This window comes from Trichechus manatus, unplaced genomic scaffold, assembly GCF_000243295.1.
Source record: "Trichechus manatus latirostris isolate Lorelei unplaced genomic scaffold, TriManLat1.0 scaffold00188, whole genome shotgun sequence".
Taxonomy (NCBI): Eukaryota; Metazoa; Chordata; class Mammalia; order Sirenia; family Trichechidae; genus Trichechus; species Trichechus manatus.
Genome location: NW_004444124.1, coordinates 4,546,876 through 4,566,917, shown reverse-complemented (window position 1 = coordinate 4,566,917; position 20,042 = coordinate 4,546,876). Strand labels below are relative to the sequence as shown.

The 20,042-nt window shown below is 43.9% G+C and overlaps 1 protein-coding gene across 1 annotated transcript in view; it reads right to left on the bottom strand.

Annotated features, from left to right (window-relative positions):
* Positions 1-20,042, bottom strand: part of SLC22A23 (solute carrier family 22 member 23) — a 226,341-nt gene that overhangs the window by 148,215 nt on the left and 58,084 nt on the right. Inside the window, exon 4 of the mRNA XM_012558815.1 lies at positions 15,380-15,534. Within this exon, the coding sequence (XP_012414269.1) occupies positions 15,380-15,534 (155 nt within the window). The remainder of the gene's footprint in view (positions 1-15,379; positions 15,535-20,042) is intronic.

Below are 20,042 nucleotides of genomic sequence, written 5' to 3'. Positions count from 1 at the left end.
ACCCTTTTAGCTCAGTGGTGAAGTCACTCCTGAAGTTCACCATTCAGCTGGGGACCGGATAGCCTCATAAAACAAAACAGGACTAAGGAGGCACAGCAGTCCAGGGACAAGGCCTAGAAGGCAGGAGGGGACAGGAAAGCTGGTAATAGGGAACCCAAGGTTGAGAAGGGACAGTGTTGACATGTCTTGGGGTTGTTAACCATTGTCATACAGCAATATGTTTTTACTGTTTAATGAGAAACTATTTTGCAAACCTTCATCTAAGGTACTAAAAAAAAAAATTATCTATGTGAGATCAAATTGACAACAGCAACTCAAAAGGTTTGATGGGAAGGCTGGGGGTAGTGAGTTGAAGATAATCGTGATGGAATAATTTGGAAAAGGATAGTTGAGAATAGCAGTACAACTGGAAGAATGTAATCGATGTCACTGAATTGTACAGGTAGAAACTTTTGAAATGGTGGATCTTTGGCTCTGTATATTTTCACCAAAAAAAAAGTCCTCCAAGGTCGAGAAGGGAGAGTGTTGACATGTGGTGGGGTTGTTAACCAATGTCATAAAACAATATCTGTACTGAGTGTTTAATGAGAAACTATTTGTTATGTAAACCTTCATCTACAGTACAATAAAAAAAAATTAAAAAAAAAGAAACTCTGGAGACAACCATTTATGATCCAGTCATGCCCCAGATTACCATATACACTGCGAGATCATCCTGCAGTTTTTATGGCTGTTTTCTGTAATTCATGAGGCTTCCTTCGGATCCCCCATCTCTGGTTTCTACCTTCTCAGCTGTTGCCATTATCTTGCTGCTTCAGATATAGAAAACCTGTTAGATTTACCTTTTAGGCTAAGATGCAAGCCCAGCAAGAGAACAGGCAGGCTGCAGCATAGATGAACCATGAAAACATAATGCTGAGTGAAACAAGTCAGTCACAAAAGGACAAATATTGTATGAGCCCACTTATATGAAATAGGCAAGTGTATAGCAACCAAAGCCTATTGGTGTTTACCAAGAGTAGGAGGGAGAAGGGAAAAGGAGACTCATTGCTTAGGGGGCAGTGAGTTTCTGTGAATGGTGGTAGAATAATTTGGAAAAGGACAGTGGTAATGGTTGCACAACATGATGAATGTAATCAGTGTCACTGAATCATACATGTAAAAATTGTTGAACTGGCAGATGTTTTGTTATATATATTTTTACCACAATAAAAAAGAAAGAAAGGGAGAAAAAAAAAAGAGTAGTCTGAATAAGGTAGGAGGAGAGTTGAGTCATCCTATGGTGCATAACAGCCCAGGGAAGCGGATGCCTGCCCCATCTTTGCAAAGCCAGCTTCATTAGCAGCAGCAGTAATGGGAAACATGCAGTCATGAATCCTCTAGTCTCAATTCTAGCCACAGACGGATTAAAGACTCATTTAATTAACACTTTAATAATGCCACAAATCTAACGCTGTCTTTCAGAGAGGGAGACAGGTTAGCAGAGCCGTCAGCGATGCCCCATTAAAATGAGCAATCAAAGGGCACTCATGGAGCAGTGCAGAGCTGAGAGATGAAGGCTGAGAATTCCCTGCTAGCAGAGCCATAAAACTGTCAACACTATTTTGGGCAGAAAATTGTGTGAAAACGAATCCTGTGCACTGGAATTATTCAAGTGAAAATGCCAGAGGAGATTAAATACAAAATTGAATCTGGAACTAACTGACCCAGCCAAGGTGGTGGCAAGTCAGGTTCAGGAGTGGAGCAGTGCCCACCACACTGAGGCTGCTGTTAGTGTGGACTGTGTGGGTTTTGAAACTGTATGTTGTTAATATTTGGGCTTTACAGTTATTTGAAAGTTATAAGAACTAATGAAAACTCCTTATAGGATATTTACACATTTAGATAATATTATAACAAAAATATTTAAAGAAAAAAAAGGATGGTAGGAACAAGGCAGCAGTTACAAACACGGGCAGCGGAGCCTCACAGATCCGGGTTCAAGCTCTGACTCCTCTACTTCTTAGTATATGACCTTGGGCAAGTTACCCTGCTAAACCTCAGATTTTCCATTTGAAAAATGGGGTAACAATAGTGTCCATATCATATTACTGGCTCGATTAAATGTTTACATTGCACACGGCACAGGGTCAGGTTCCCTGTAAAAGTTCAGTGAGTGTCAGTAATTGTTTAAAGGCATCACTGGCAAACTGGACAAGTCTAGGGATGAGAAGTCTCAGTTTCCTTATCTGTAAAATGGGGCTGTTAGTAGGATTTACTTTATATGGATAATATGAAATTTAAATATATGTATGTACGTATGTATGCATAACTTTGCATAGTACCTAAATACAATAAATAACTCATTTATGTCAATAAACAGCTCATTATTACTGTTATCAAAAATATCCTGATCTCCTTGGTCTCTAGTTCTTAGTCCTTCAGGTGAAAATCCTACTCGCTGTGTAAGTACCATGCACACACGTGTACACACGCTGGAGTGCATGAAAAGGGAAGTCTCCATACAAGGACATCTCAGCTTCTGTATGTCTCAACTTTAAATGGTAGGGCCACATAAGATTCCTTCTAAAAGGAGAAGGGGGGAGGGGGTGAGATAGATAAAGAGAACATTACAGATCAAGTCATGCTTCACGCCTTAAGGGCAGCCAAAACGGAGCTAATGACCAGGGCTGCAGGCAGTAGGCCCCCAGCAGACCCTTCCCCAGCAGTGGGAGCAGTTACATGCCCCATGCCCCTCAGGAGCCCTGGCATTCCCTGTGGCCTTACACAGATGAGGCAGCAAGGCCAGTTTGGTGAATTAAATAGATGCCAGGAAGGAAATGGTCAGAAATTCCAAGTCTTGGTATTTTGAACTAGCAGAATTTCTCTCCTTATATAAAACTGGGTATGGACTGGAGCTAAAGAGCATTGTATTGCCCCCCTGCCCCATCCTGACCATCTACTTGGTTTGGAGACGGTCCTGAGCCCCCTCCTAGAAGTGACCCAGAGGAAGCAGGAAGCACAGAGATGCTTTGAAAAAGCACAGGTTGGAAGAGGAAAAAGCACTTTTTAGCTCTCAGAGAACCACAAGCAGAGCCAACGTGGCTGAAAACAAAGCACCTTTCCATAGGGTCATCAGAGCCCCTGCAAGAAGAAAAATGAGGGAAAACAGTAGCCCTCAACCAGACATCTCTTGTTTCTGGTTTCCATATTCCGCACTGGTGGCTCAGAGGGAATCCTGCCCCTGGGCCTTGCAGCCATGCTCCCACCTACTGTGACCTGGGCCTGCTTCCCCTGGCGAGTGGTGGGGGCTGCGCCCACAGCATGGGGTGCAGCTGTAGCCCCTCCCTCTCTTGCTCGCTCCAGACATTCTGAGATCAATCTCTATTGGAGTGGAGGTCACGGCTTTAAACAACCCCAGAGGGCCCATGGGTCTGGCCTCACAGAGAACCTCCAGAAAGGCCGCACTTCTTCAAAGTCTGGAGTCTCTGGGTGGTACAAATGGTTAACGTGGGCACAGTGATGTTGCAGGGTTGAGTCCACCCAGAGGTACCTCAGAAAAAAGGCCTGGCAATGTACCTCTGAAAAATCAGCTACTGAAAATCCCACGGAGCACAGTTTTAATCTGACACACATGGGGCCACCATGAGTTGAAGCCAACTCCACAGCAACTGGGTTTACACAGTCTTGTCCAGGGGGAGCTGCAAATGTGGCAAAGGGAGGCTCATTGCCTTTCTTTGATAATCACTGGTGCGGGTAATCCCAGCCCAGGCAGGAGCCCCAGAGGCCAGGCCGGTGCCAGCCCCCTGCCCACTGTTTCTAAGGTCTGGGAAGCTGGATGGTCCTTTTCACTTGAAGAAACGCTTCTTCAGAGGGTACAGTGAAAACAAACAAAAGCTAAAGGCCCTCTTGGTCATTTTACTCTAAATATTTGCTGTCTTACATGTTCTTGGACCAGCTCCTGAACAGCTTTTTCCCTGGAATAGTCATTTGAAAATACAACAGCAAATGAACCTGGTGCTATTCAAAGTAATTGTCCTCCTCCCACTGCCCCCCAAGCCATCCCAGACGCACAGGTGTCTGCACGGATCACAGCACAGAAAGAAACTGCCATCATCCCAACACCAAGGAAGTCAATGCAACCTCATGGCAGAGCGTGGCCAACGACCATTATGAGATCATTAGCAAGTGTCATGAGTTAACATTTAAAAATATGGAGACTGCAGTGTGATTAATTACTCGTGTGTGGCCTTTTTAGCCATGGTCTTGTAACTCCCACCCAGGTGATTGTGTGATAGAGTAATTGTGGCCTACCAAGGGGATTGGTCAGTTTTGCCTTAAAGGAGAGCCAATTCCAGAGCAGAGAGGAGGATCCTACCACCAAGAAAGGAGACACGAGCAGGAGAGACCCAGCAGCAGTGACCAAGCAGCAGGAGATGGCACAGTGGGCTTTCCAGCCCACAGAGAGAGAAAGTTGAGGGCCTTTGGGCAGAGACTGAGGGCCAGGGAGAGGCGCACCTGTGAGTACAGCTGGGGAGAGGCTATCCTGATGGAAGAACTGTATCCTGAGTGTTCTTGAGGCTGAACTGTAACTGTTACTTCCCCAATAACCCCCATAATTTTAAGTATGGTCTGTGAGTTCTATGTGGCCATTGCAATTATGGAACCCAGTACAGAATGCTGTGGGAAGGGCGGTTGGTGTCAGAATCGGTAGATATGGCAGAGAGAGGAGGCATGTTTGACCTCCACCTCATAGGAATCAGCCTAGGGCTATTGATCTTGGTACTCCTTCCCCCTTGTGGGGTTGGGGGAAATCAGACACCTCCCCCATGCCGTTTTTACAGAGACAACACATATAGGCACTTTTATAAAACATAAAGGATAGCTTTCTTGAATAAATGTAAGACAAATCTAGAAAATGGCAAGAAGTAATCTGTTTAGTGTCTTTTGTCAGCAATTAATGGAGCATTCTGGTATGATGGGTATGCAAGTGCTGGAGTCTGGCAGAAGAGTTAAGTTCTTTAGGTATGATTTGCCCAGGAGGGTATTTTCTTTGTTAGCTCCTCTTCCACCTCAAAATGGTTAGGATTTTAAACATCTAGTACATGGAGCTCTGAATGAACGCTACCCGGCCTGCTGCCGTTGAGTCAATTCTGACTCATAGCGACCCTATAGGAGAGGTAATTTATTAATCCATCCAATAGAGAAGCGATTACAAAACAGATTCTTGCTCCCTTCCCTGAACACCACAATGGTTCTCCCATGCTACCCTAAGCCAGTAGCCACCCCAGTCCAAAGCGCCTCTGTTGCTAAGATTTACAAGCTTGCTGTGAGCACAGAGAATTTCTCATATGAGAAACCCCTATTGGAAAAAGAAAGGATTGATAATCTCACCACAGCAGAATGATGGCCAGCACATGGACAGAAACCAGTATACACACACACAAATGCCCACCAACATGTCTCTGGAACATCGTGGTTTACGAATGGTGACCACATGCAACCTCTCATCCATCTGCACAGTATTTTGTATGGGAAAACTGATTTGGTGATGTTAAGTACCATGACAAAGATCATAATTAGGGAGTGGTGGGGTTAGGGCTTACATTCCAATGCTGGGCTCCTTCTCGTACCCCAGAGCTTCCAATGCTGGGCTCCTTCTCGTACCCCAGAGCTTTCCAACTGCTTACATATAATCATGCATGTGTGTGTACATGCCTGCGTGTGCATGTGCATGTGTGTGTGCATATGTGTACATGCTTCTATGTGTATGTGTGTGTGTGCATGCACATGCATGTTAGTGTGTTGACAAGAAAAAGGGTGGAAGCACTGTTAGTCTTCACACACAGTCTCTCAGTAAGACCAGACAACATCACACAGAGAACAAAGCTGCAGCTCTAACTCAACTCAACTGTATATTTTAAACCATATTTATTGAGTCAAGAGAATACAGCATTTCAGGTAACTTCAAAGAAAAATGGTCATTACTGACTTGTCTTCCAATTACATTTTTTTGTACCCAATTACAGTGAACACCTACCACTCTTAAACAGTTATTTTCTTTCTAAAATACTTGGCATGTGGACAAAACATTACTCCTCTGGGGCATATGTGAGTTAAAACTATGCTTGAAATAATTTGTTACACTTCTCAGTGAGTTGAATTAAAGTGGCCCTTGCCACAGTCACTTCTGGCCTCCTGGGCAATCACTGCTATATACAGTGGACATTCTTCAATCCTGTCCTGCATCATTTGACACTGCTGTCCACTTCTTGCTCTTGAAAGTCTCTCTTTCTTTAGCTTCCTAGTTTCAGCTCATTCTGACTCCCCACTGACCTCGCAGACTACTCCTTCCAGCCTCCCTCGGCCAGTTCCTCTACCTCCACCTATGTTTTCTCATGCTACACAGACCCTGGGTGGTCTCAGCTCTTCTCTCAGTGCTAGCTGCTACCTTTATGGTGAGGATGCACAAGTCTTGCTCCTGAACTTCTGAATAGCACATCATCTATTAGATAAATCCACTCAGATGCCCCCAAGATGCCACCAACTCATCACATCTGAAACAGAAGTCATCATCTCCGTCTACCAAACCTGCCAAAGGAAGGGAGGGGCCGGTGACTTCAAATTCTCCAGGACTGGGAATCAGGACACCTGGGCCCGACTCCTTGTCCATCATTTGGAGGAAAAGCATCAACCTCGCTCAAGGTGCCTGGCCAGCAACGTGATCCTCCTCCGTCTTGTCCCCACTAGTCAGTAGCCAGACTGCTGAGTCTCCTTCCTTCAGTCGCGGCCTGGGTTCAGGCTCTCCTCACTCCTCAGCTGGATTACTGCAACAGCTCCTTGCCTTTAGCTTGGCCTTCTTTCTTGGACTGTTCTCTACCCCACAGCCTGAGGGATCTTCTCAAAGCACACATTCAAAGGCCCCCCTTTGTTGCTTAAGACCCTTTGGTGGCCTACCACTACCCTAACATTAGAATCTGAACTCCTTAGCGCGGGGGAAAGGATCTTTGTGAGTGGTCCCATTCTCCTTGTTAATGGTCACTACTGACTTTTCTTCCAGATACACACCTTGCTAATCATAGCTCAAGCAGGCATGATCGCTTGCAGTGCCCAGAAGGTGCCAGGCTCCTCTGGCTTCTGTGGCCTTTCACAGTGCCCTCCTTCTCAGGCACCCACTCCTCTGTACCCTTTAAAATTCGCAGCTTGGAGTCCCTCTCCTGACCCTCTCAGTCCAGTCCATCCTGTTCTGCATCTTGATTCACTAAAACCCTGTGTGTCATTGGAGGTAGGAAGATCTGTCAGCCTCTGTGTCTTCAGCACCTAACAGTACCCGGCACTTAGTCGATACTCACTGCATGAGTTAGCAAACTGTTACTCCCCTGGTACCTAGCAGGACCTCAAATGTCTGCTGAACAAATGAGTGAAAAAGAATGCTGTCTATGTTTCCACTTAGGTCAACCAAGAAACAAAACTTCAACTCTCTGAAGCAGAGCTTACTTGGCATGACATGCTAATCTGAGTAGCACAGTCACCAGCTGCAGAGTTTCATGGCTCTGCACCATCTGAGTTGTACTCGCTCTGCTCCCTCAGCCAAGATTACGTCTTTTGACTAACAGTGAATCTTGGCAAACCAGTAATGATTTTACTCCCTACCATGTATGTTTTGAAGAAACCTGGTGTTCCTTACTTTCCTTTAAGGTGGCTGATTTATTTCCTTACTTTTTTGTTTGTCTCAATAGTAAAAACAAAGCAAAACAAAGTCAGTTCAACATCGGGCTCTTACTTTTCCTGAAACCCCTCTTCTAGATAGCACAACTTTCAACTTTATGCTCAATTCTGTCTTTCCAGGTGAGAAAACAATACCCAGGGCAGTGTGATAGGATTCTGGGGGGTGACCTATGAGTCCAGTAGGAAAGAGCATGGTAAGAGAAGATACTGGAAGCCAGCAAGAAAGGTTTTCCGAGAACACTCAGGAAGGGTGAGGTTGCTGACACAAGGAACCAGCTGCAACCCTGGGGAGAGAGGGCTGTTAACCATTAATCCTGCCCTATCCCTTCATCTCTTCCCAGAAAAATTTCTGGAGAAGCTTGGCTCAATGCTTCCCAAAGAGCAAGGCTGAAAGTCCAGCAACAAGAGCTAGTGATGTGGACTTTGGGAAGGGGCATGACTGGGGAGTCAGCATCCCTGGAGTCACCTCTCAAGGAGATGAATGGCTGAGCGCTGAGTGAAATGCCACAGGATTCTGTAACTGGAAGGCAATGGAAGATGCGCTGGAGTGCAGTGGTTTGCCACTTGTTTCTGTGTTCTGTCTCACTTCCCCACAGTTGGTGCCACCTTACGCAGCTCACTGTTGAAAACTCATCCCCAACTTTACAGTCAGGGAGACAGAGCTCAGAGAGACCCATACATCTGCTGCAGTCAGATTTCAATGCAGCGCAGATTTCCTGGTTTCCAGACCCTTCCAGGTCTCCTTTCAGTGTGGCAGACAGTTTTGTCTCAGACGAAGAACACGGGCACCACTAATTCCTAGTCTGAGAAGATCCTAGTCATTACAGGTTTGCACAGTCTTAATAACATCATTTCATTCACTGTGGGGAAAGGCATCAAAATGCTCCGATTTTCAAATGCCCAAATGAAAAAAAAACAAAAGCAAAACCAAACCCGCTGCCGTTGAGTTGATTCGGACTCATTGACCCTACAGGACAGAGTAGAACTGCCCCATAGGGTTTCCAAGGTAGTAATCTTTATGGAAGCAGATTGCCACATCTTTTGCCCACGGAGCAGACGGTGAGTTCAAACAGCCAACCTTTCAGTTAGCAGCAGAACACTTTAACCACTGTGCCACCAGGGCTTTAAAATGCCCAGGTATCTCTAAATATTGGCTGCTTTTTCCTCTGATTTTGAGACAGACGTATCTTCACCAAACTCAAAGCATACAAAGAAATATGCACTTTGGTGCCTAGCTGTAAGCTTAGGGGACGTATACGTATTCTTGCCTGACTTTTAAGGGTGGTGTACACAGAAGATGACGGGCAAGTGGGTTTCACTTACGCTCTCTGCCCTCATATTTCCACTTTTAACATGCAGGTGAGAGGGTATCTATCTCCCTACATGCCTTACACACTTACAGATCTTTGCATTTTTCTCAGAGAAAAGGCTCTATACAAACCCAAGTTTTGACTAATACGTACAGAGGAACAGAAAAGGAAGTTTGAATAATTTTTATTTAAAGGACTGGTCTGACTTTGAGAAAAACTCGTCCTTTGAGGCTCCTCTGGCTCCCTGCTGGACTAGTCTAACTTCCACTGAGACCAGGAACCAGTGTGGCCCCACTGGGACCACATCATCCCCTTTCTGGGGACTGGAGTCGCTAGCCAGGAGTCGCTTTTCTGACTTTGTGGTCCATGTTTGTGCCCAGACACTATGGAGGGAAGGCAGGAGGGAAAAGGACCAACATCTCATTACTTTGCTTATAAATTTACTCCTTCACTTTCTGAAAGTATGCCTGCAGGAGTAGTAGTAATGTGTTTCCAGAAAAGAAAAAGACCAATGGACGGGTCTCCATCTGCTGAGTTCCCTGTCATATCAGTTTGAACCTGTGCAAAACCAAAATTCATTCAAACTGTAATAAATAAAATAAAAATTGCTTGTCAAAGGCCTATGGTAAACTCTGATGCATCTCCTTGGTAGAAAAAGTCCTGTCTGTCGAGCCTGTTCCACCAGAAGAACAGGATTGTCACTCAGAGGGCTGGCTGCTACTGGGAGTATAAGACCAGCCCAGGTATCTGAAGATGAGGAGGGAGTGGCAGGCAGAGATGGACAGATTCCAATGACCACACACGTATTTACATGAAACTTTCCTTTAACCTAAATGCAATGCAAATATTTGCTCCCCAAAAGAAGTCAACTGTACAAGACTTGAAGCCACTCCTGTTTAAAACAGCAGCCTTCATTTTACTCATTCCACAGCTCAACAACTACAAGGAGCCCTCTGGGTCAGTCCTTTTTTTTTTAAAATGTTCAGCACAGCTTTGATGCTTAACAACACTGCTGACCAAAATATGTTCCAAGGAATCCTAGTTCAGAAAAACATCAAATTATAGAAATATGTGGAACAGTGAGAAAAAGAAGAAATAGTGAGAAAAACACATTAGAAATTCCTCAGCTACTTTAGGAGACTCTAAAACCATTGGTGCCACATGAGGAAGAGAACATCAGCCCACCCAGCACACATGCAGGCTTTCCTGGGTTTGTTTATCAGTCAGTCAAGACTAGGCTTTTAACTCTGCAGAGCAGTCAGTAACTTAGTCACCTGTGAGACTGCTGGTCACCACTTGATTTTGTATAAAACTCATCCATTATTTAAGCTGTCTGGGTTTATGGAGGGTTACCATAATAAGAACATGAACCTCTGAGAGAAATTTTCAGGTAAATTATTCATTGTTCTTAGGCAAAAAAAAGTTATGTTCATCTGACCACAGTGTAACTAAATTTATTTCTCTCTACGAGATTGGGGACAGGGGGAGATCAAATAAGGAGAGACACAAAAAAAAGTGTTTCTATTAAAAAACAATATTCTCCTCCTATAGAACTTACTGAAAAAACAGTATTTTTTCCTATAAACCAAAAACCCAAACCCACTGCTGTTGAGTCGATTCTAACTCACAGCAATCCTATAGGACAGAGTAGACTGCCCCACAGGATTTCTAAGGCTATCATCTTTCCAGAAGCAAATTGCCACATCTTTCCCCTGTGGAGCGGTTGGTGGGTTTGAACTGCTGACCTTTTGGTTAGCAGCCAAGAGCTTAACCACTGCGCCACCAGGGGTCCTATTTTCTCCTATATGAAACCAAAGAAACAAACCTGTTGCCATCGAGTCAATTCTGACTCACAGCAACCTTACAGGACAGAGTAGAACTGCCACATAGGGTTTCCAAGGCTGTAATCTTTATGGGAGCACATTGTCACATCTAATATCAAATCCCCTCAGAAAGCAGCAGCTTCTCACTGGCTTCTTGTAAACGAAGACACATTTTATACAATGCTCTATTATCCTGCCTGTAATTTTTCAAATGCTGGTTGGGAAAAAACTTCACACCACAACTCATAGCTGCATACATTGAAAACTTTGATAAGACTTTGTTTCCATCAACAAATAAGGAAATGTGATCTACTGCTTCTTTTCTTGGTCTTTGGTTCCCTACCTCTCGTCTAGCTAAGCTAACTTTTTCTTTCTGTTTTTCTTCCCAAGTAAAGGGATAAATTTAAGCCATCGATGAAGCTCAAGTGTACTGAATGATTTTGCCGTCTAACATGGTGGTCTCAGAGCAGGCAGGAACCACTGCTACAGCTCTACACAAGCCCACTCAGCTTCGGTTGTTTCCTCTCACTGGCCAGCACACACTGCTTCCACATGAGAGGCTTCCAGGGAGGACGCCACCAAACCCGTTCCCATGGAGTTAACTCTGACTCATGGTGACTCCATATGTGTCAGATTACAACTGTGCTCTGTAGGGTTTTCAATGACTGATCTTTTGGAAATAAACCACAAGTCTTTCTTCCAAGGCACCTCTGGGTGGACTTGAACCGCCAACCTGTTGGTTAGCAGCTGAGCATGTTAAATGGTTTCATCACCCAGGGACTCCAATGATCTTCATTTTATGTCCTCATTACGCAACCAGGTCTCCCTTTGGCAACTTGAAGGAAATAAAAGTTTACAGCAAAGTGTAACTTAAATGTGCCTTAGAAAAATCCCAAAGCAGAAAAAACATGAAGCAGCCTTGCAAATAAAGCAAAAAACTTTCAGAGTCAGCAGCATGTGTCAAAACCGAGAGTCAACCCTCATGGCAGCTACACAAGACACTAAAATCTGCAAAGATTGGTACTTTCTCTGTCACAGTGCCAAGCACCTGTGAGACTGAAAAAAGGAGGGCACCAGCTCTGCTCTGAGAAAGTCCAGGCCCTTCCAGGAGCTGCGTGAAGTGAGGTGAAAACCTGTGGCTGAAGGGGACCATTAAAAATGGACCTTCCAAACAATCAAGGCCCAAAAGTTTTAAACTTTTCTTTATAGTCAAGAAATACTTCAACCCTGTAGCCCAGCTTTTCAGTAATTCCCTTTAAGCAAAATAAGCAATCCCCAAGTGTTAACTAGTCATATATATTACTCAGGTGTAAAATGCTAGCAAGTACACTAATTTGAAAATTCATAGTCACCAGCTCTATGGACCAGGAGCTCTTCTCTTACTTCTCATCACCAGCCTCTGTCTCCTCCCCAGACTGCCATCTCTGCAGAGAGGTGGGCTGCCCAGCCCAGCCCACCACATTCTACCCCAACCCTGTATGTAATGATGACTTTATTTCCTTTCTTCCCTTCTCCCTTGCCAAGCTGAACTCTGCTGCCATGTTTCAATCTCCCCCCTGCCAGTTTACATGGTTTAAACACAATCTCAGTGAGCTCCAAGTAATCAATCACTCATAGCCTTATGTCTTATTTTAACTTTGCTATCAGATACGGTATTAGCTCACACAGTGGGCCCCTGGCTTATACTTAGAAATTTTCATTGCAGTGGTACTTGCCATGATGTCTGACTCGGAGCCTCAGTCTAAGTACGCATGACCACTTATTTATGCCCCATTTTATTTCAGAAAAAATGAAGGCAACTTACACAAATGCATACAATAAAATAAGACTTAAATTATGGAGATAGAAAAATGGGACAAAGGAGGAATGAAAACAGGAAGATTAAGATGAAACCAGGCGAGAAGTCAAAATTCAAAGCTCATGTTCTCAGGCCCCCACAGTTGTTATATTGGATTCTAAGCTTTCTAAGCTTCCGAGCAGTCAATGGAAAGAGAGAATCAGTTACATTGGGGGTTGAAAAACTATGGCCTCTGGCCCGCCATGTTTTTGTAAATGAATTTTACTGGAACGCAAGCATGCCCATTTGTTTACCTAGTATCTATGGTGCTTTCATGCTAACAGGTGGAGGTGAGGAGTTGTCCCAGAGACCATCTGTCCCATAAAGCCGAAAGTATTTACTGTCTGGCCCTTTACAGAAAAAGTTTGCAGACCTCTGAATTGTATGATTCTGTACCTATCAGATAAAAGCAAAGCTGTTTCTTAGGATAAGCACACTCTTTTTATGGTTCTGAAATGGAAGAGAATGTACTATAAGCAGCTTGTTATGTAGTTAGATTATAATGGAAAAAATATTCTTAGCATCATTTTGCACAGTAAACACAGCAATAAATTTCATAGGGTCAATGGCATGATGTCAAATCACAAGTCAGTCAGCACAATTCTGTGTGGGGCTGAAGCAGAGCAGATCAGGTAAAATCTCCCCTGATCTGGTATAATTCAGGGACATACTCTGGAAACAGACTCAGCTGTGTGTGCAGCCATCCTCCATTCCCCTTCTGTCTCATTGGCAGAGATGGCTAATCAATAAAGTGTTCTTCCCCACTGAGCCTGTGGTGTCCTCAGAAGTCTCCTCTGAGTTCCCTGGCATTATCAGCCAATCATTAGCAGTTGGCGTACAAGATAAAACTGATATATGCCATTTTTTGCTTTAAGGCAGTTTTCCATCAATATTCTCTGGCTGAGTTTGATAAACATTAGGGTGGTGAAAGGAGGTTCTCCTCTCTGCTCAGTTTCCAAAGCAAAGCTGTTCTGTCTGCCCAAATGTAGAGCTGTGCACGTTCATGGCCATCTGGGTGGAAGCACTAGACTAGAATCCTCCCGTGAGAACTGAGGGGCCTTCAAAGACTCATGTCAAAGACAAGACCCCCACCATGCCTGCACACGTGTGGGCCAAGACAGTGCCTGTGAGCAGGGCCAGGGATCTCCTCCAGAAAAGAGGTGAGAGCCTGCTCCTGCTCCTCTGCATGGGCCAACTCCCATTTTGTCTGGAGCCATTATCCAGCCCAAGAACCATGTGGTTTGTTCAAAGAACTAGAACCCCAAAACACTCATCACCAAACCCACTAACCTTCAGCAAGAACCCACTAACCCTCCCCCTCCAAGAGATAAGGCTTCCAAAATAAATGCAAATAAACGGGTAAAGGTGATTTCTAAGAAACCACAGTTCAGCTGTTAGAGGAGGATACCAAAAATACCGACTTGGGATTTAGAAGCGTATACTTTTAACCCTTCTCCATGGCCATCCCTCCTTTGTGACTAGAAAACCATGTCATCAATTGATTATATTTCTATTCTCTACAGCAGAGGAACAAAAATCCAGGTTACCTAAAAGTGCTATCAAGTCTTTAACATGCAAGTTTAAAAGAACTACAGTTAGCCTTATCTCACCCTCTGGACTTTGCTACTTCATCTGTAACTGACCTGTATGCATGTTGTCAAAGGGAGAGGAAAAGATAAAACAGATGAGAACTTATCTTACATGATTCCTAACAGATCTTTCCACAGGTGATTAACAAGTATAAAACTAGTAAATAAACAAAGCATTCACATCTGCAGGCCTCCTCTTCCTTTTGGGTTTGTGGCTGTGCTCTGGAAAACACCAACTACAAAGACATGAGAGAGCCACAGTGACACAGGAGCTAATATTGCCAACAGCATGATGGAGGGGATTTTCATCTACCCAAAAAGGGTAACTCTTGCCATTTTTCTCCTCCCGTACCAACACTTAGGATTCAAGTCCAGACCACCTAAGTCCACATTTGGGCATGAGAAGGTAGAAAACTTGGACTCTGCAAGACCTTAGGGGAAAAAAAAAGGAAGATAAAATCTTAAAGGGTCAATCAAAAATTAAGTCCAGACCCCATGGTAACAAGTCCTTGGTTATGCTCTTGGGTAACAAAGGACAGGGACTCCCAATTATGCACGGGATTTGGAAGTGTACAGAAGCCAATGCAGAAAATTCAGTAGAAAAGCAAAAGCCCCTCCCTACCAGCTATAGGTTGGTCCCCACTTCACCAAGCAATTATGCCGCCCTCCATGGCCTTTGATGGAGTCTTGGTGGCATAGTGGTTAAAGTGCTTGGCTGCTAACCTAAAGGCTGGCAGTTCTAACCCACCAGCCACTCCACGGAAGAAGTGGCAGTCTGCTTTAACAAAGATTTACAGCCTTGGAAACCCTGTGGGGAAGTTCCACTCTGTCCTATAGGGTCATTATGGGTTGGAATCTACTCAACGGTAGTGGGTTTGGTTTTGGGTTTCTGGTCTTTGATATGGACTGAGCCCCAGCTGGAGATCAAAAGAGAGTAGACGCTGAGTGCCACTACCTAAGAAAACTTTTCACAACAGTAGAGGCCATTAAACTTTGTGCTTCCAAAAGACTACCGTCCCAAACAACCAGAATGCATAGCACCTTTCCCAGAATCTTTTAAGCAAAAATACTTTTGCTAATTTTTCAAGAGTAGATAAGAAGTTTTCTACTTACGTAATGCATACAAAGTGAGAATTATTCCAGCCAGGCAGAAACCTTCAAAGAATCTGAGTGTGCTGAACATTGTCACATTCACCGACAGCGCCACAGTCAATCCAAAGATCAGAATGAAGATGATGGAAAATAGTAGGACAGGCCTTCGGCCAACCCTGCATGTGGTGAGGAAAACAATTAGAAATCATTGTTAAACAAACGGTGATGCTAGATGCTGAAACTCAGTATACACCAGGTGATCAACCTATGTTGAATGAGTACTAGACTAAAATTCTTCATACCATCTAGAGCCACTTCAGTAGAAAGGACCTCAGGAAATTTAGCCCAACCTCTTCATTTTATAGATAGCAAAGCAGAGATCAAACAGTTACTGGGTAAGAGAATTGAGACATGAATCCATGAATCCAATTCATTGTTGCGTCTACTACTTTTACAGGGTCAGCTACCGTAAGAACCATTTTACTCTTCCTTTCTATTTTATAAATTACTTCCGAGTGCATACAAGGGTGATTCAAGGCAAGATTAACAAAATCAACAATAACTCCCCAAACTTAAACCTTGACACACCCATCATAAAATGCCTGGAGAAATAACTGACCTTTGGAATTGGTTCAAAAGTTAACACAGGCCCCGAGTGGAGCTGCTTTCCCTTTCTCTTGGTTATTATCTAAGTCAGGTCCCTGGTCGCACACAGCCTAACAGAGCTGAGCTAGGTCCAAGGTGCCTGCCAATTTGTTTCAACTACATGACAAGAGGTAATGTTTAAGGGCTCACGAATGAAACTCAGATAGGTGGAACTTTAAATAATCGGTGTAAACCTGAAACTAACAAAGATGCAAAAAGCAGCACCTTCCGCGGTGTTTTTGGAAAGGCTGAATGATCACAAAGTTGGCTAGTGCAACATCTGCAACCACTAGGCGGCAATGTGCTTCTTGACATGGCTGGGAGGACACGACGGGTGGTCCTTGGGAACAGGCAGGCACTAGATCTCCTAATCTGTCCTTCATCAACTCATTAAAAAAGAAAACCCTTTATCAAACCAGGCAGCTTAGTCTAAGTTAATAAAACATAACCAGCTTGGACTTAAAAGGAGAGTTCACACAGAAAATGGGGCCGCTGGAGCCACGTGCCAGAGCGAAAAGGGGAAAAATCTAGGCCTCGTACGCCAAACACCACCTAGGGCAGCTGAATGGCTTGAACTCTCCTAGACTTATTTACGACAAGGCATCTACACACAAGTAAAATGTCCAGAAAAGGCCAACACAGAGAGACACGACATAGATTTGTGGTTGTCGAGGGCTAGGGTAGGGATGGGGGAATGACTGTAAATGGGCTTCTTTTTAGGGTGATGGAGATGTTCGAAAATTAGATTGCAGTGGTGGTGTATAATTCTGTAAATATACTAAAACTTAATTGAATTGTATATTTCAAAGGGGCAAATTTTATGTTAACTCTCAATAAATCTGCTAAAAAAAAATCCAATAAGACATGGCCTTACCTTATGGAGATGGGTGTAATTTTAAGAAAATTCAAGGAGGGATTGATAGGACAGAATTTCATTCAGAATTCTTAGGGTACTCAGCAGCAACGGGTTTGGTTTTGGAACCATCCTCATTAACAGCCCTGGTGGTGAAGTGGTTAAGCACTTGGCTGCTAACCAAAAAGTTGGCAGTTTGAACCTACTAGCCGCTCCACGGGAGAAAGATGTAGCAGTCTGCTTTTGTAAAGATTACAGCCTTGGAAACCCTTTGGGGCAGTTCCCCTCTGTCCTATGAGTCAGAATCAACTCCACAGCTATGGGTTTTTGGCAATCATCTTCACTAGTCACTTCAGGTTAGTGAAATGAGGTCAAGGCTATAAGTTCAATACCAGTATAAGTCAATTAATTATCTTGTCTAGAGATTTTAGCCATTACTTCCCTTGACCAGTGCCGGAGTCATTAAGCCCATTTCAGGAAAAGTTGTAGAGATGATTTTGTCCAAACCCAACTCATTTACAGAAACAAATTAAAATTATGGCTTAGTTGGCTTCCTAAAATGAAAGGAAAGAAATATACAAAATCTAATGTATCCACATGTAAAAAGTATTGAATTGGCAAATGTTTTGTTATATAGATTTTTACCACAATTAAAAACAAAACCTAACATATCCATTTCTAGTTTTATAAACCTTACTTCCTGTGTCTGTACCAGGGACAAGGGTCCCACTCGGCAGCGCTGGTTAGATCACTAGGAGGCATTTGACATGGCACAAAGTGACGACTGCCATGCTTTCGCTGCCATCATGATGATTCCTTCCCGCATCCTCACATGCTTTTCCCTGTTCTGCTACTTCAGAAAAGGTCTCTGATTTTTTTTTTTAACTTGTAAAAACTGTTCTAAATCTCTCCCTCCCAAATGATTAAAATCAGTAAGCAAAAATTACCATTAAGGATTGTGGGGCAAACATCCTGCCTTAGAATCCAGGCTCACCCCTCATGAACTATGTGATCTTGGGAAAGGCCAGGCTTATTCAAATGAGCCACATTTTTTCTTGCTTGTAAGAGCCAGTTCAGCCAGTTGACGCCTACCTAGGAGGGCGGCTGTCAGGTAGGTATGCGCAAGTGACTCAGCACCACTCAGTAATGTTAGCCGCAGCCTTCTGAGTTCTTGTGTGAACTGGCTTCCCAGAACAGTTTCCTCAAAGATGACTGACAAAATCACATTCCTAAATCTGGAGAGCAGAGGACATTATCAGTTAGGATCTGTGGTAGGTCAGGATAATGGCCCCCAAAGATATCCAAGTCCTAATAACCCTTGGAGCCTGTGAATATGCTATCTCATATCGCAAAGGGGCTGCAGATGGGATTAAGGTCAAGGACCTTTCAATCTAATCACGAGTCTCTAAAAATGGAGAAACTTTCCCAGTGGCAGGGAACCAGAGAGATGGCAGCGTGACAAGGACCTGACCCACTGTTGCTGGCTTTGAAGTTGGAAGAAAGAAGCCATGAGCCAAGAAATGCCTGTGGCCTCTAGAAGCTGGAAAAGGCAAAGAAACAATTCTCCCTTAGAGCCTCCAGAAAGGAACCAGCTTTGTGAACACCTTGTTTTTAGCCCAGAGAGACCAGCACTGGATTTCTAAACTACAGAACTCTTAAGATAATAAATTTGTATCACTTAAGCCACCACGTTTGTGGCAATTTGTTACAGTAGCCTAAGAATGCTAATACAGGATCTCAACAGGAAACAGATGTCCCACTCAAATTAGGTAACTTGAGGAGATTTTAATAAAGGGATTATTTATAAAGGAGTGATCAAGATGTAAGAAAAACCACCAGGAGTAGCATACTACCTTGAAGCTATCTACAACAGGGAGCTTGGGAAGAGGGATGGTTCTGGAAACCAGAGAGAGGCACTGTGTGGAGAGAGTCTTCTGACAGGAGGCAGCCAGCCCTGAGAACCCGCAGAGACAAAGCTGGGGATGTAAGTGCCTTGGCCTCACGCTCCTCTCTCCCTCAGGTCTCCAGCCCAGGCTCCCCACTGGCCAACCTCAACCAGATCCTAGGGGGCAGGCCCCTCCTGAGCAGCCCATAGAGGCCAGGCTCCAGGACCAGAGAGGGTTAGAAGGGACAAGAGGGCACCTAGACAGACCAATGCAGAACACCCAGCAACAAACAACAGACAGGAGGGGCTCACCCAACGAGGCCGTGACTAGGCCATTATCTCTTGCAAATCTCAACTAACGTATATATAAACATACGTAACTTATAGCCCCAAACAAAATGAGTGTTGAGACACTTAAAATGAAAAAAAGTGTACTATTTACAATTCTGTTACAAGCTGATTACAGTCTTCAGAAGGCTACCTATGACTTGATGGACTGCCCTTGGCACATGAACGGGGACACCTCCCAGGTATCATGAGATAGTGACCACAGTGGTGAAATCTAGAACTCCCTTACTGTATGTGTATGTCTTGTTAAACAATGCTCTAGCAGGGGGTAAAACACCAAAAAACAGGCTGGAAAACACCAAACTTTTAAATTAAAACCAAGAGGGTCACCGAGATTTTCAGTCACAACACAAAGCAGCCTGTTTTTGACTCCCTGGAGCACCTATCCCTCACCACCTTGGGAAAAATATTCAAGAAGTGGGTGGGCAATGTCAGACTTCCGGTTACTCGCAAAGTAAGACTCCACACTCCTTTGACTCTTGCCCTAATGCTTGGTGTGTGATCGAGGATGGCCAAACAATAGGCCTATGAAAGAAGTGAGATACTGCAGAAACAACTTTTAAACATTTTAAACTGTCACAGACTACTGATTCATTAACATTTTAAACTGTCATAGACTATCTGATTCATTAATGGAAATCCATATTTACTTTCCCTATGGAATCATTTTTTTTAACTTAGGAACTAATTTTTTGAATTTAGGAGTAATCTGCCTAACCTATTTCAGTGCAGATTTCTGAGAAACAAATGTCCTAGTAGTTAAAACACTGGGATTAGAATGTCTTTTAGACCAATAAACGGCACAATGAAGACCTAGGCAGTGAAGTATTTGATTATAAAAAACCTACAGGCCCACACACAGAACCCAGGGGCCCTGACCTGGCCTCTGGGGGTCAGCGAAAGCTTCTTTGTTACCATCCGCAGGGAATGTGTTCAGAAGAAGCCTTACAAAC